This window comes from Felis catus, chromosome D3 (assembly GCF_018350175.1).
Source record: "Felis catus isolate Fca126 chromosome D3, F.catus_Fca126_mat1.0, whole genome shotgun sequence".
Classification (NCBI taxonomy): Eukaryota; Metazoa; Chordata; class Mammalia; order Carnivora; family Felidae; genus Felis; species Felis catus.
Genome location: NC_058379.1, coordinates 21,075,136 through 21,088,449, shown reverse-complemented (window position 1 = coordinate 21,088,449; position 13,314 = coordinate 21,075,136). Strand labels below are relative to the sequence as shown.

Here is a 13,314-nt window from a genome sequence, read left to right as displayed (position 1 = left end):
GAGCAGGCTCTGTGCTGTCAGCACACAGACTGGTGCAGGGCTTGAATTCACGAACTGTGAGATCATGACCTGAGCTGAAACCAAGAGCCAGATGCTCATCCTACTGATCCAGCCAGGCATCCCAAAAAGAATGATATTTCATTAGGCACCTTGAGTATGCTTGTAAAAATGGCATGAAAAGTTCCATTTTCCTTATTTAACAAACATTCAGGTGGAGTGACTTGCTTGAAGCCACACTGTGAACTCATTGCAGAGCTGCACCAGGAAAAGGTTTTTAAACTTGAGCGTCAGTCTTCTTGTCTGTCATATGTAGGTCCCTGCCTCCTTCATCTAAGTACAGTGGAGTTCTAGGGGAGTAAGGAATGTGGAAGTGCCTCAGAAATAAAGACAGTAAAAGAAAGTACAAGTATATGGGAGTGGGAGAGGTATGTCCTTTTGGCAGGCAAAGTTGCTCTGTTCTAGTTTTATACTAAATTTTTGACCTTTCCTCTTCAGGCTATGTTTTCCACTAATCGTGGGACTGTTGGAGGCTTCTTCCTGGCAGGACGAAGTATGGTGTGGTGGCCGGTAAGTTTTCTCTGAAAACTATTTGCTTAACTACAAAATTCCCCATAGAAGGCCCTATTCTTCTTGGCTTTGGGTGGCAGTGATTCTTCCTTCCTGCCTTAAATCCCTGATAATGGGTCTTCTGCTCACCAGGTCTTAATCTGGATGAACTTAATCTCTTGTGGTAAGGGAATAGCCTTTAAATAAATGTGCTTGGAATCCTTTACTGTATAAGTAGAGGAAGAGACTACACGAGCAGACGGTGTGGAGAAGCAGAAAGAACACACAGACTGAAGTGATCTTGGGAAAACCTGAACTTCCACCTTTGTATCTATAAATTGGGGATGATAGTATTTATCTTCCAGGAGTGTTATGAGAAATGGGTACCTCTTATGGGGTGGAAGCTCAATAAATAATAACTCTTTTACTACCTTTTTGTTCTGTTAAGTCTCATGAAAGAGAGACTTTATTTGTCTTACCTTGGGAGCTGAAAGCAATGCCTGATACACAAAGGAACCTCAATAAGTACTCATAGAACAGATGGAGAGGAGCCCCTACTGTTCCTACAGTTTTTTTCAACTCTTGGAGGATTTTGTATGTTGTATATTTGTTGTATATTTGAGAGGTATTTTTCCTGATATTCGTACATGGGTGGAACTATCCCAGTTAAAGGACACGTGTGTAGGTGGAAGAGAAACTAGGAGGCCCCTTCCATCCTATCAGCACAGGGCTCTGGCTGGCTTACCAGTTAAGTCCAATGACCATCTCAACCCAGAGTTCTCACCAAAATGACTGGTTGACTAAATTAGCCAAGTTGTGCATTTTTTTTTGGACTAAAGATATAAGCAAGACTAGCTGGTGAAAGAGGTGGCTAATGAAGCATAGAAACAATGAAAAGAAAGTGACAGCACTGAGTTGATTGGAGGAAGAGAAACAAGAAAGTAAAAATTGTCACTGTCATATGCAGAGCATAAGAGAAATTGCAAGGAAATCACATCACACCCTGAAGTTGGCCTTTGATCAGCTGTTTTGGGATGGATTTTAATAACTGGCATCTTCACAGTTGCTTGGGCTATCCCTGAAGTCATTTCTGCCTTACCCCTAAGGTGGCTAAAAATATTGGGCAGATGCTGGTTTCTGTGGTGGCCCCATCATGGTGCTCCCTCCTGACATATTTTATCTTCTCGAGCATTGTACTTTCGTACTTTCCTAAAAGCTGGTGTTGAATAGGCAGCTCTGATCACAAAGTTCAAGATGAGGCTGGGTCAGTCCCTCTAGAACTGCACTGCCTAGTATGGTAGCCACTAATCACGTGGGCTATTTTTAATTTTTATTTATTTTTGTTTTTTTATTGTTTATTATCTTTGAGAGAGAGAGAGACAGAGAGCAAGCAGGGAAGGGGCAGAGAGAGAGGGAGACACAGAAACAGAAGCAGGCTCCAGGCTCTGAGCACTCAGGACAGAGCCTGACATGGGGCTCAAACTCACAGACTGCAAGATCATGACCTGAGCTGTAGTTGGCCGCCCAACTGACTGAGCCACCCAGGCACCCTCACATGGGCTATTTAAATTGAAATTAAAGTTAGATAAAATTTAAAAATTAAAAATTTCTTCCCACACTAGCCATATTCCAAGTGCTTAATAGCTACATGTGGATAGTGTCTGCCATATTACATAGTATAGATCTAGAATGTTTCCCCCATTGTAGAAAGTTCTATTGGACAGTGTGCTGTACAGATTTCAGAGCCAAGGCTGGATGAAATCTTAGTGGACTTGAGATTTGTTGAATTAGAGAGCTGAATAGGAGGTTTATTTATTTTGGAAGCAGTGCACCTTCCACCCCATCTAATGCTTCACTGCTCCCTACAGTATGCCTGCCAAGTGCTTATTTGCCTTCGGTTTGCATCCAGACCTCCTCCCCCTACTATGATAGGAAACTCTCATACCTCTTCATGTAAAATTTCTAGGGCTGCTTTATTGGGGATAAGACCTCAACTTCTAATCTCTGGGTCATGGAGAAGCCAATGAGAGTAGTGAGGGGGTGGTTTGGGGCAGAACCATTCTTAGGAGATATGCATTTTGGGCTAGGCCTGGGAACACATCACATCTTAACTAGCAATGATGTCTTTCTTCCTGATAGCACCTGGGAGTGGGTCTGGGCTGAGATTTAGTTGGTAAAAGGATTTAGCCCACCCAAAACATGTAGGGTTCAATGGTTCATGTGGAGTTTCCTGTGGGTATTGTTTACCTTACTCATGTCTCAGTGTTGGATTATTCTAACCAATGGAGAAGCATGGCATCATTCTTCTTTTGTGCAGAAGTCACTACTTCCTTGATGGGGCTGATATTCAACTTCTTCTCCCAACAATGGTTTCTACCTAAGACTTTGTGAGATTATATTAATGGTTTGTAAACTTGCTTCATCAGAATCACCTGGATATGCTTTCCAAACATACAGATTTCTCAGCCTCACTCAAGACCTCTTAAAGAAAAAAAACCTTGGAAGAGAGTCCCAGGAACTTGCTTTTTATTTATTTTTATTTTTATTTTTATTTTTATTTTTATTTTTATTTTTATTTTTATTTTGAGAGAGAGAGAGAGAGAGAGAGAGAGAGAGAGAGAGAGAGAGAGAGAGACAGGGAGAGGGGCGGAGGGAGAAAATCTCAAGCAGGCTCCACACTCAGCACAGAGCCTGATGTGGGCCTTGATCCCACGACCCTGGAATCATGGCCTGAGCTGAAATCGAGAGTCAGATGCTCAACTGACTGAGCCAGTCAGGTGCTCCAGGAATTCGCATTTATAAAAAGCTTCCCAGATGCTTTTGATTATCAGGCAGGTTTGATAATTACTGGTTTGGATAGGTGCTTATCTATCTGGTCAGATATACTGAAACTATCACTATCTGTTAGGGATGCTAGAGAAGGAGATTCTTGAATGGAGGAGCAATGACTTCTAAGTCCCTTTCAACTTTGAGAATGCTTTTATGCTAGAACATTCTAGCTTTGAAGTCAGCATATCTGATCTGCCACATTTACTAATTGTGTGACTTTGGTCAAGTCACTGAACCTCCCAGAGCTTCAATTTCTACCTCTATAAAGTTGGAGAATAGTACCTGCTTTGGAGTGTTCTTGTCAGGATTCAATGAGATAATTCATGTACTGCACTCAGCACTTGGGAAGTACTCAGTAAATGAAAATATTAAGAAGTATAAGGAAGATAGGAATGACAAGGCAACCTCCCAGTTGACACTTGTCTGGGGCATAGGACTTAGTAGCGCCTAGTAAATGAAAACTAATATTTATGTGAAGCTAGTACTGCCACTTCACTTAAATTTAACTTTCAGATCAACCATGTGAATAAACGAACATGGTTTATATGTATATTTATTTATACTGCTGTAAATCATCAATGATTTATAGGACCACAATGACCACCTTTTAACAACTCTGAGATTGGCTTATGTGTTATAATCAATCAGTGGTATGCCACAGTTTAAATGCTAATGTTTTTTCTTTCTTTGTGCTACATGGTATGTCTTACAGTAGTTGGTGTCTTAGATTCAATAAAGTATGGTTATATTCTAAAATAGTGAGTTTTAAAAATTTGTTGACTGTAGGGGCACCTGGGTGGCTCAGTCGGTTAAGTGTCCAACTTCAGCTTAGGCGATGATCTTACTGCTTGTGGGTTAGAGCCCCGTGTCAGGCTCTGTGCTGAGAGAATCCCAAGCAGGCTCCATACTGTCAGTGTGCAGAGCCTGATGTAGGGCTCTATCTTATGAACTGTGAGATCATGACCTGAACCGAAATCAAGAGTCAGTACAGACGCTTAACTGACTGTGTCACCCAGGTGCCCTTAAAATGGTTTTAAAGCACTATTGCAATACACACTTGAAAGAAGGAGTAAAGGAAAATATAGCATGTGAGAAAATGCAAATCTAAGTATTTTTCCTCCAAAACTGAAAAAGAGTTTAAACTATATTAAACCTATACATCTAAATTTCTCTTTGTATTAAATTACAAAGTCAATTTAATCCTGTCTGTCGGGCCTGGAAGTTCATAATTGGAATATCAATTCTCAAATGTGCAGGCCCAAGGAGAACATCACAGGGCTACAGTCTTTCTGGAGCTCACATCTCTGTCAGAAACCCCCTAATGGGATACTTTTCCCTCTCCATCTGCCTTTAGCCCTGTCGCTTTGTGCTGTAGGAGGAGTGAGCAACAAGAGAAGCTCTGGGAAAGAGTCCTAGGGTATTTTAGGAGGAAGGACCTTGGGTCAATACATCAGAGACTTGGGGGACTTGAGTATTCACCCTCAAAAAAAAAATAGGAGGAAACTGGATCTTGAAAAGTCCAAAAGGAGATTGAACAGAGAGGCCAGTTGGGAACATTCCTGGGTCTTAGGGGACTTTGAAAGGAGCAGTTATGACCTGTAACAGGTGAAAATTTAGGAGCCCTGGTAAACGACTCCATTCCTAAAAAGTTAATGAGGCTGAGAGAGAGAGAAATCATATGCACCTTGGCCTGGGTGTAGAAGTGACAGATAATTAAAAAGGAAGAGCAAGGATTCCAGGGCTGGGTTACAGAGGAGAAAGAGTACACAGGGAGCCAGGCAGGGAGGCCCCCAGAAGTCTGAGTCATGGGTGCGCAAGCCAAGCCAACTGAGTAACATGAAACCATGATATTGCCTTTTGCAACTGTGGGTTGGTTCGTGGCCCAGGATTCCCTTCTGTAGTTGGAAGCTTTAACAAACAGCTGTGTGCTACGTTGTAATGGTTATGTGGGTATGTGGGAGATGGGAAAGCAGGAATGTGAGCATTGAAGGGGAAATTCCCCACTCCTTGTCTATTGGTAGCAGAAATTACTCAGATAGGCCGGGCCCCAGATACACAGCTCAGTGGAGAATTCTTTTTTGGAGGAGAGTTTGGTCATACTTACTGGAGTCAGCTCCAAGGAAATGGGTGGGGTACAATGGGGTTGAGTCAACCCTTTGAAAACCCCCTTAAATGAAGAAGTAAACATTCCAGGGGGAATAGGAACCTCACAAAGAACCAAAGGACTTGGGTTGTCCCAGCTTTGTGACATCGGGCAAATCATTAACTTCTCTGGGTTTCAGTCTCCTCTGTAATGAGGAACAGTCAGATTGAGCATCTCAAAGGTCTTCCTGGACTAAAATTTCTTCCACAGAGGAGGAAACAAGAATGGGTGTGGGCATGCTAGCCAGTCTATTGCCAATGAGGGTCTTGAAAATTGAATGGCTGTGTGTCTCTCAATAGCCACAGTTCCTTTCCTTCTTTTATTATTAGAGAATCATCAGAGAGGTGTATGTCACAGTGACTTAGGGCAAGGGTTGACAAACTTTCTCTTTACAGGGCAAGATAGCAAATATTTTTGCTTTGTAGGCTATATGATCTCTGTCACAACTACTCAGCTCTGCTGTTGTATCATGAAATCAGCCATGGGCAGTACATAAATGGATGGGCCTGGCTGTATTCCAATAAAACTTTATTTACTAAAAGAGGCTGAGGACCAGATTTGGTTTATAGGTCCTAGTTCATTGCCACCTTGTTCAGGTCTAGGCTCTGGAGTCAGGCTGCTTGGGTTCAAATCCAGCTTCTGCCCATTACTAGCTGTGTGAGTTACTGAACATCTCTGTGTCTTACATTTGTTATCTCTATAATGGGGATAACAGTACTTCCTTGAGATTGTTGTGTGGACATATGCACAGTCTCAGAACAGTGCCTGGCACTCAGCAAATTCTCAGGTTTAGCTCTTGTTTTTCTTTTTTCAGCTGAAAACTTTTGAAGGACTATTATATCCTGTATTTGATTGAATCCTTAGTGATTTAGCAAGAATGGAGATTAACCCCATGGGTTGCCCAACCAAGCTCACACAAGATGATGACAGAGCTAGGACTCTATTTTTCTGTTATTCAGGTCTCTTTCTTCTTATCTTTGAGATGGAAATTTGTGAGATCAATAGATGTAGTCTAGAGGGTTACCTGAAAACCAAGAAATTCTTTCAGTTAGGGCTAACCAGAGACCCCTTTGAATATTTTCCCCAAGGAAAGAAGATAGCTCTTCATACTTACTAAACTTTCTTGAGTAAAATATATCTGATTTGATATTTAAGTCTGTAAATCCCAATGATCAAATCAAAGTTCATCCACTTAGGATACTACTGGGGTGCATCCTGGAAGAGTCTGGTAGATCTAAGACCTGGAAACATAAGACCTGAGAGAGAAAGAGCATGAACTAGGGGAATGGACACAGGAGAGGTAGAAAGGTCACCAAGGGAACAAAACTCAGGAAAATGTGAGATGAAGGACCAACAAGTACTTGACTTTCATAAGGTTGAGTGGAAGTGACTGCCAAGTCCAGTTGACCCTTTCTTCCTGCTGGTTGTCTTCTACTTGCATATGGCTATGTGTGCTTTCATTTATCCCAGGGCAGAGCCTATGTTTTTCTTAATCTTTTTTTTCTTCCAATACCTAGTCCAGGACCTTGCATCTACTGGGCATTTGAGAAATACGTGCTAAATTAAAGAAAAGGGAGGGAGGAAAGGGACATGTCCTCAGACTCTCATGCTGGATCCCCTTGTTGATGTCACCTAAGACCTCAGCCTGCATTCTGCTCTCTGGAGCAGTGGCCACAGAGTGTAGGCAGTGGTAAGAATTCAGGAGGTTAGGAAGGTACTGGGTCCAAGTCAAAGCCTTTCTCTAGCAGTGTTCCACATTTCTGTTTCTATGTACAGAGAACTTTTTTTTTTCCTTTAGACTTCTTTTTTTTTTAAGGTTCATGGTAGCAAAACTGGAAAAGCAATCCTGGCCCCAATCAGAGTGCCTGATTTTAGCCCTCATTGGATCCCTTGGGGAAAAAAAGGCTGGTGTGACTATGCTTCCTTACTATCTAAAACATTTTTTTTTTTTTAAGGCTGAGACAAGATTTTGCAAAACTTGGCTATTCCCATAGATATGTATCTCTTCTGTGGTGAGAGTTTTTTGCTTAACATGCCAGTTGCTGCCTTGCTCTTGAATGGCCTCTCCTCTCTCTTCTCCTTTTCCTCTTCCTCTACCACCACCTCCTCCTTCCCCTATTTCTTCTCTTCCTTCCCTCACCCTCGCTCCCTTGTCCTTCTTGCCCTCTCTCTTTTTGTCAGGGCTATTTCCCTGCCACTCTTCATGGCTTAGTCTCCTCTGAAGAGTTTCACTGATTAATGCACAGCCACTCACCACCCCATGTATTCTTTGTGTTCTTAGGCATCAGTTGATGGGTGTGTAGCCAATTTCCTGTCATATACTTGGTGTATAAGCTCCTGCTTTCTTCTTTCACTCTGGATACCTTCCCAATATTTTCTAACATGTTAGCGCTTCCCCAGACAGAGAAAGGAAAAAGTAAACTATAATCAACATTTCTAGTTGGTTGAAGTCAAGTCAAAAGAATGCTGAAACTATCAGCTATGATGAAGTCTTTGGATTATTCATGTTAGAAATGTATCTGGGTTGGGGCACCTGGGTGGCATCTGACTTCGGCTCAGGTCATGATCTCACGGTATGTGGGTTCGAGCTCTGCACTGGGCTCTGTGCTGACAGCTCAGAGCCTGGAATCTGCTTCAGATTCTGTGTCATCTTCTCTCTCTGTCCCTCCGCAACTTGCACTCTGTCTGTCTCTCTCTCAAAAATAAATAAGCGTTACCAAAAAAACCCTAAAAAAATATATGTGTCTGGGCTTTTCCTTTCTACCATTTGCGTGGCACATTTTGAGTCACTGAGACCTATATGTTTTACTTTGGGTAAATTTTATATTAGGGAGGTGATTTAGAGTTAGGGTTAAGACCAGAGACTCTGAAGTCACTCTGCCTTGTTTAGAACCCCAGGTCCCCCTTCCTAGCTTTGTGGCCTTGGGTGAGTTATTCAACCTTTCTGTGTTTCAGTTTCCTCAACTGAAAAATGGAGATCATAGCACCTATCTTTTTTTTACATTTTGTTTTAAGTTTATTTATTTTTGACAGAGATAGAGTGTGAGCATGAGCTGGGAAGGGGCAGAGAGAGAGGGAGACACAGAATCCGAAGCAGGCTCCAGGCTCTGAGCTGTCAGCACAGAGCCTGACATGGGGCTCAAACTCACAAACCATGAGATCATGACCTGGGCGGAAGTTGGCCGCTTAACTGACTGAGCCACCCAGGCGTCCCCATAGCACCTATCTTAGAGAGTTGTTTTGAGGATTCAATTAGATAAATATGTAAATCATTTACAATAGTATGTAATTAGTCCTACCCAAACTGGCTATTCTTAATATCATTATCGTCATCATCATCACTTTTTTATTAAAGTAATCTCTACACTCAATGTAGGGCTCAAACTCATGACCCTGTGGTCAAGAGTCTTATGCTCTACTGAGTCAGCCAGGTGCTCCCATCATCATCATTATTATTGTATCTCATCTTTAGCTCCTCCTTCTTAAACTGTGAATTCAATCATTTATCCATTGATGCATTGCTATTACTTTATTCTACATTTACATATTGATTACTTATTATATGCCACATTCTGTGTTAGGTGCTGGCATATATTAGTGTGTGTGTATGTGTGTGAGAGAGAGAGACACACACGCATTCTTACAAAATTATAAAATCCAAAATTATATATATATCCAAAATTACAAATAGTGGTCTTAAGAAAGTGTATTTGAGTCAAAGGTGGGAGGGAAGAAAAGGGGTGTTTCTCAAACTACATAAGAGAATCAGGAAAGATCTTTCTGAGAATTGAGCATTTAGGCTGAGATGTGAGGAATCAGAAGGAGGCAGCCATTTGAAGATTGGGGGAAGAGCAATCCAAGCAGAAGGGACAGAATAGTTAAAGGCCTGAGGAGGGAAGGATCTTGGGATATTTGAGGAACTGAAAGGAGGCCAGTGTAGGGGTAGATAATGCATTTCAGTCAGGCCCTCTGAGTGAGGGACTGCAAGTTGATGATCCCAAGGATGAACCTATCTGAATTGGTGAGAGGGTTGGTTGGTCTCTAGCCTCCTTGACCTATAAATGCCAAGAGAAGACCTCACCTGTGTTTTGTGCCAACAACCTGTGGGAAAATGCCAGCCTTGTCAGTGGTTTCCAGATTTCCTGCTCTTTTGGCTCTTAGAACAAGGAGAGAGATTTGTGAAGATAATGAGTGAAAGGCCACCATTGTTTATGGAGTGCATGAGCTAATGTAAACAGAGATTATGATGGCTCTGGAGCAAGACCTGTGTCTAAACATTTACCAGAATCTCAGAAATAAAATGGTCTGAATATATGAGTTCCACCTTCTCTTCTGTCCCAGTCCAGGAATTGTGATCTTCAAGAGATGGCAAAAGTCAAAGGTTAAATCTCTCCAAATCTCCCCTATGAAAAGATATCTTACGAATGAAATCAAAATAGTAATTCAGGTTAAAGACCAGTTCCTCAGAGGATGAGGGAAGAATCTGAAATACAAGCATGATGCAGATATATACATGCTGTTCCTAAATTTACAGTGAAATGGGTAGGGAGGACTGACCCGACTGTGCCCCTTCAGGGAAGTTGAAAAAGAAATGTCTGGGGAAGGAGGAAGAAAGTCAGAGTGGCACTGTGGCCTCCCTTTCTGTCCCTTGGACATTGGTCATGTTAGACTGTAGGACCGTGGGCAAATCACTGCTCTGGTCTTCAGTCTTCTTACCTGTAAAATGAAAATGAGAATAATCCCTACCTCACAGACTGTAGTAAGCACGATGTAAGATGAAGTGAATGAAGTGCCTGTCCCGACACTTGGCCAACAGGAGGCACTGTAAAAGTCATCCCCTCTCCCTTTCTTATTTTCCCAGGACAGGCCTCTCAAAGTGTACCCACCCCAGCAGCACCAGCAAGACCTGGGCTCTAGTTAGAAAGGCAAAATTTCCAGCCTCAACCCAAACATATTGAATCAGAAAGTTGAAGGAATGCGGTTCAAACATCTGTGGTTTAACAAATCTAGGTGATTGTAATTAGTGTTGCCAGATTCAGCAAATAAAAATAAAGGATGGCCAGTTAAATCTGAATTTCAGACAAACAATGAATACTTTTGTAGTGTTTGTATGTTTCATGCAATATTTGAACATAATTTTATTAAAACTGAATGTGTTTATCATTCAGATTTTGCTGGTTTTTGTGTATTTTTACTGTAGATTCTGATGCATGCTATAGTTTGAGAACCATTGTCTGAGAAAGACATACACAGGTAGTTGTCCACTGCCTTAGGCAATTCTTGACTCTTGGGTTAATGGTTCAGAGTGTACGCATACTATTTTACTTTCCTAAGGGTGTGGAAGTAAAGATAGAATTAATGCATAAATTTGAATCACTTTCTTCCTTTGAGCTATAATTTTGTTTTCATTTGAAAATGACAAGGTCAACCTTAATCATTTCCAAGTTAATTCTAGCTCCAATATGAGATGACTGGATATTGGTAAATAAACAGGCTGTACCATATATTTCCTATTTCCTTTTTCCTGTCACACAAAACATAATTTTTAGGTAGCATTCAATGACATTTCATGTCTTTTTCTATATTGCCCCCAACAAACACATGACTTCCTTACATACTTTGTTCTTAGGCTCTGCAAGTGAATCTGAGACAGCTCTGGAATGATTTCCCTTTATTGTTAAAGGTTTTGATGAATTGTGTTCTGCTTATAAAGTTACACAAATTCATTGTGGGAATATTGGAAAAGTATGAAAACACGCTCATTGTTTTCTCTTTCAAAGATAACCACTGTTAAATTTGGAGATATAACTCTATGTCTCTGTCTCTGTCTCTGTCTACGTCTATGACTATGTCTATGTCTATAAAAAACTGTATATTCTTTTTTTATTTGGGATTTTATCACTATCACCTTCCCACCATAACATATTCTTCAAAGCTATGATTTTAATGGCTGCATAATATTCGATCACAAGTATGTACCTTAATTTATCCAGTTGTCTTCCTGTGGTTGGGCATTTATGTTGATTCCAACTTTCCTGTATTGTAAATAACATGGCAATGAACATACTAATGAAACTCATGTATAAGACTTTGCCTGCATTTCTTTAAAATTTTTTTTAACGTTTATTTATTTTTGAGACAGAGAGAGACAGAACATGAACGGGGGAGGGTCAGAGAGAGAGGGAGACACAGAATGTGAAACAGGCTCCATGCTCTGAGCAGTCAGCACAGAGCCCGACGCGGGGCTTGAACTCATGGACTGCGAGATCATGACCTGAGCTGAAGTCGGACGCTTAACCAACTGAGCCACTCAGGCACCCCGTCTGCATTTTTGATAATTTTCTTAAGATACTAAAAAGTAGGATCATATGGTGGAAGGAGATGAGATTTTGATATGTACCAACAACTGCTTTCCAGAATTGCATTTCTATCAGAAATATATGGGAGAACGTATTTACTTGCCTGATGGACTAACCCAGGAGGTCAGATTCCACTTGAGGTCTTGTTCTTACTAACACTGATCTTATAGGTCACCATATTAACATCTCAGAGTAGTGCATAATCCTAGCACACCCCATTATTCTGCTGGGCCCCATCTAGGCCTAGCAGGCCAAATTTATTGCCTCTTCCTCAAGAGAGAGCCATCCTTGACATGTCCCTGGGAAGAGTCTTAACTCTATGTAACCAGTGGAAGTAAGTATAGCTCTAAGGCATTCAGCTGCTGCCATCCAAGGATTTGATACACCAGTCCACTCACTCACTCAGCAGACTTTTACTGCATGCTTGTCATGTGCAAGAAAGGTCCTATGCTCAGCAGAAGCAGAAATCCTCTTTGAGGGCTAGAAGTTTTGTGGGGAATAACACTTGGACAGAAGCAGTGTCATGCCCCTGGAGAGTACAACAGATGAGGATTGGAGGTGAGAGACCAGAGGGGTAAGAGATCAGCTCTGAATGCTGTCAGTGGAGAGATGAGACTGGGATTCCTTTTGAAGACTGGGTCAGTGTTTTAGGGGCATAAGAGTTGATGGAGAGGAGGTTGAAGCAGAGGGAAATGGCATAAATAAATTCAGAAGGCAGGAATGCCCAGAGCATATCTAGGAGACTGAGTTAGTATAATTTAGCTGGAGTGCAGGGGATGTGAAAGGGTATGGAGAGGCTGCTGGGAGTGGAGAAAGAGGAGGGGGCTGTACTGCAGAAAGTCTTGAAAGCCTGTAATTCCTCTTCCCAGTGTCATATCATGGCAGAGGAGTCCTCCAATCAGCAATGTTTGTTGCTTCTGGTGGTGGAGATTACCCTCTGGGAATTCTTATAACCCAATCTCTTGAGGAAAAATTGTAGGATTTCCCACAAAGCCTTTGAGTGGTATCTGTGGATTTCCATTTGAAATGTCTTGATAATTTTGCTGCAGTGTGAGGATATTCTGGAAGTCTTTATTTGACTGAACCAGCCAGTTCTGAAGTTTTACCTGTGAGATTGGTCAAAAATTCTTTCAGTCCACATGCTTGTGTTGGCATGTGGTTGAAGAGACAGTGTCTCCCACTGGGAAGCATGAGTACCATGGTAACAGACCTTTGAAACTCTGGAGGTTAAGTAGAGAATTTTGGAGAAAGTTCCTTTCACCCCAAAGTTTTTGTCCTTCACACCTTAGCATCCTAATTTTGTAGTTAGTCCCTGTGCTCTTGTTCCTGAAGAGAGGTCAGACAAGTTTGTGGAGATAACAGTGACATTTAGTACAGTGTAGGTAGGTTTCTCAAACTTTATTGTACATGAGAAACACTTGAAGAGCTTACTACTCT

General features: G+C 41.6%; 1 protein-coding gene across 3 annotated transcripts in view; it reads left to right on the top strand.

The window, feature by feature from the left end:
* Nucleotides 1-13,314, top strand: part of SLC5A1 (solute carrier family 5 member 1) — a 153,877-nt gene that overhangs the window by 78,272 nt on the left and 62,291 nt on the right. For all 3 annotated transcript variants that reach the window (XM_045041046.1, NM_001195405.1, XR_006587569.1), the window contains 1 exon segment: nucleotides 496-567. In XM_045041046.1, coding sequence (XP_044896981.1) covers nucleotides 499-567 — 69 coding nt within the window. In that variant the 5' untranslated portion in view covers nucleotides 496-498.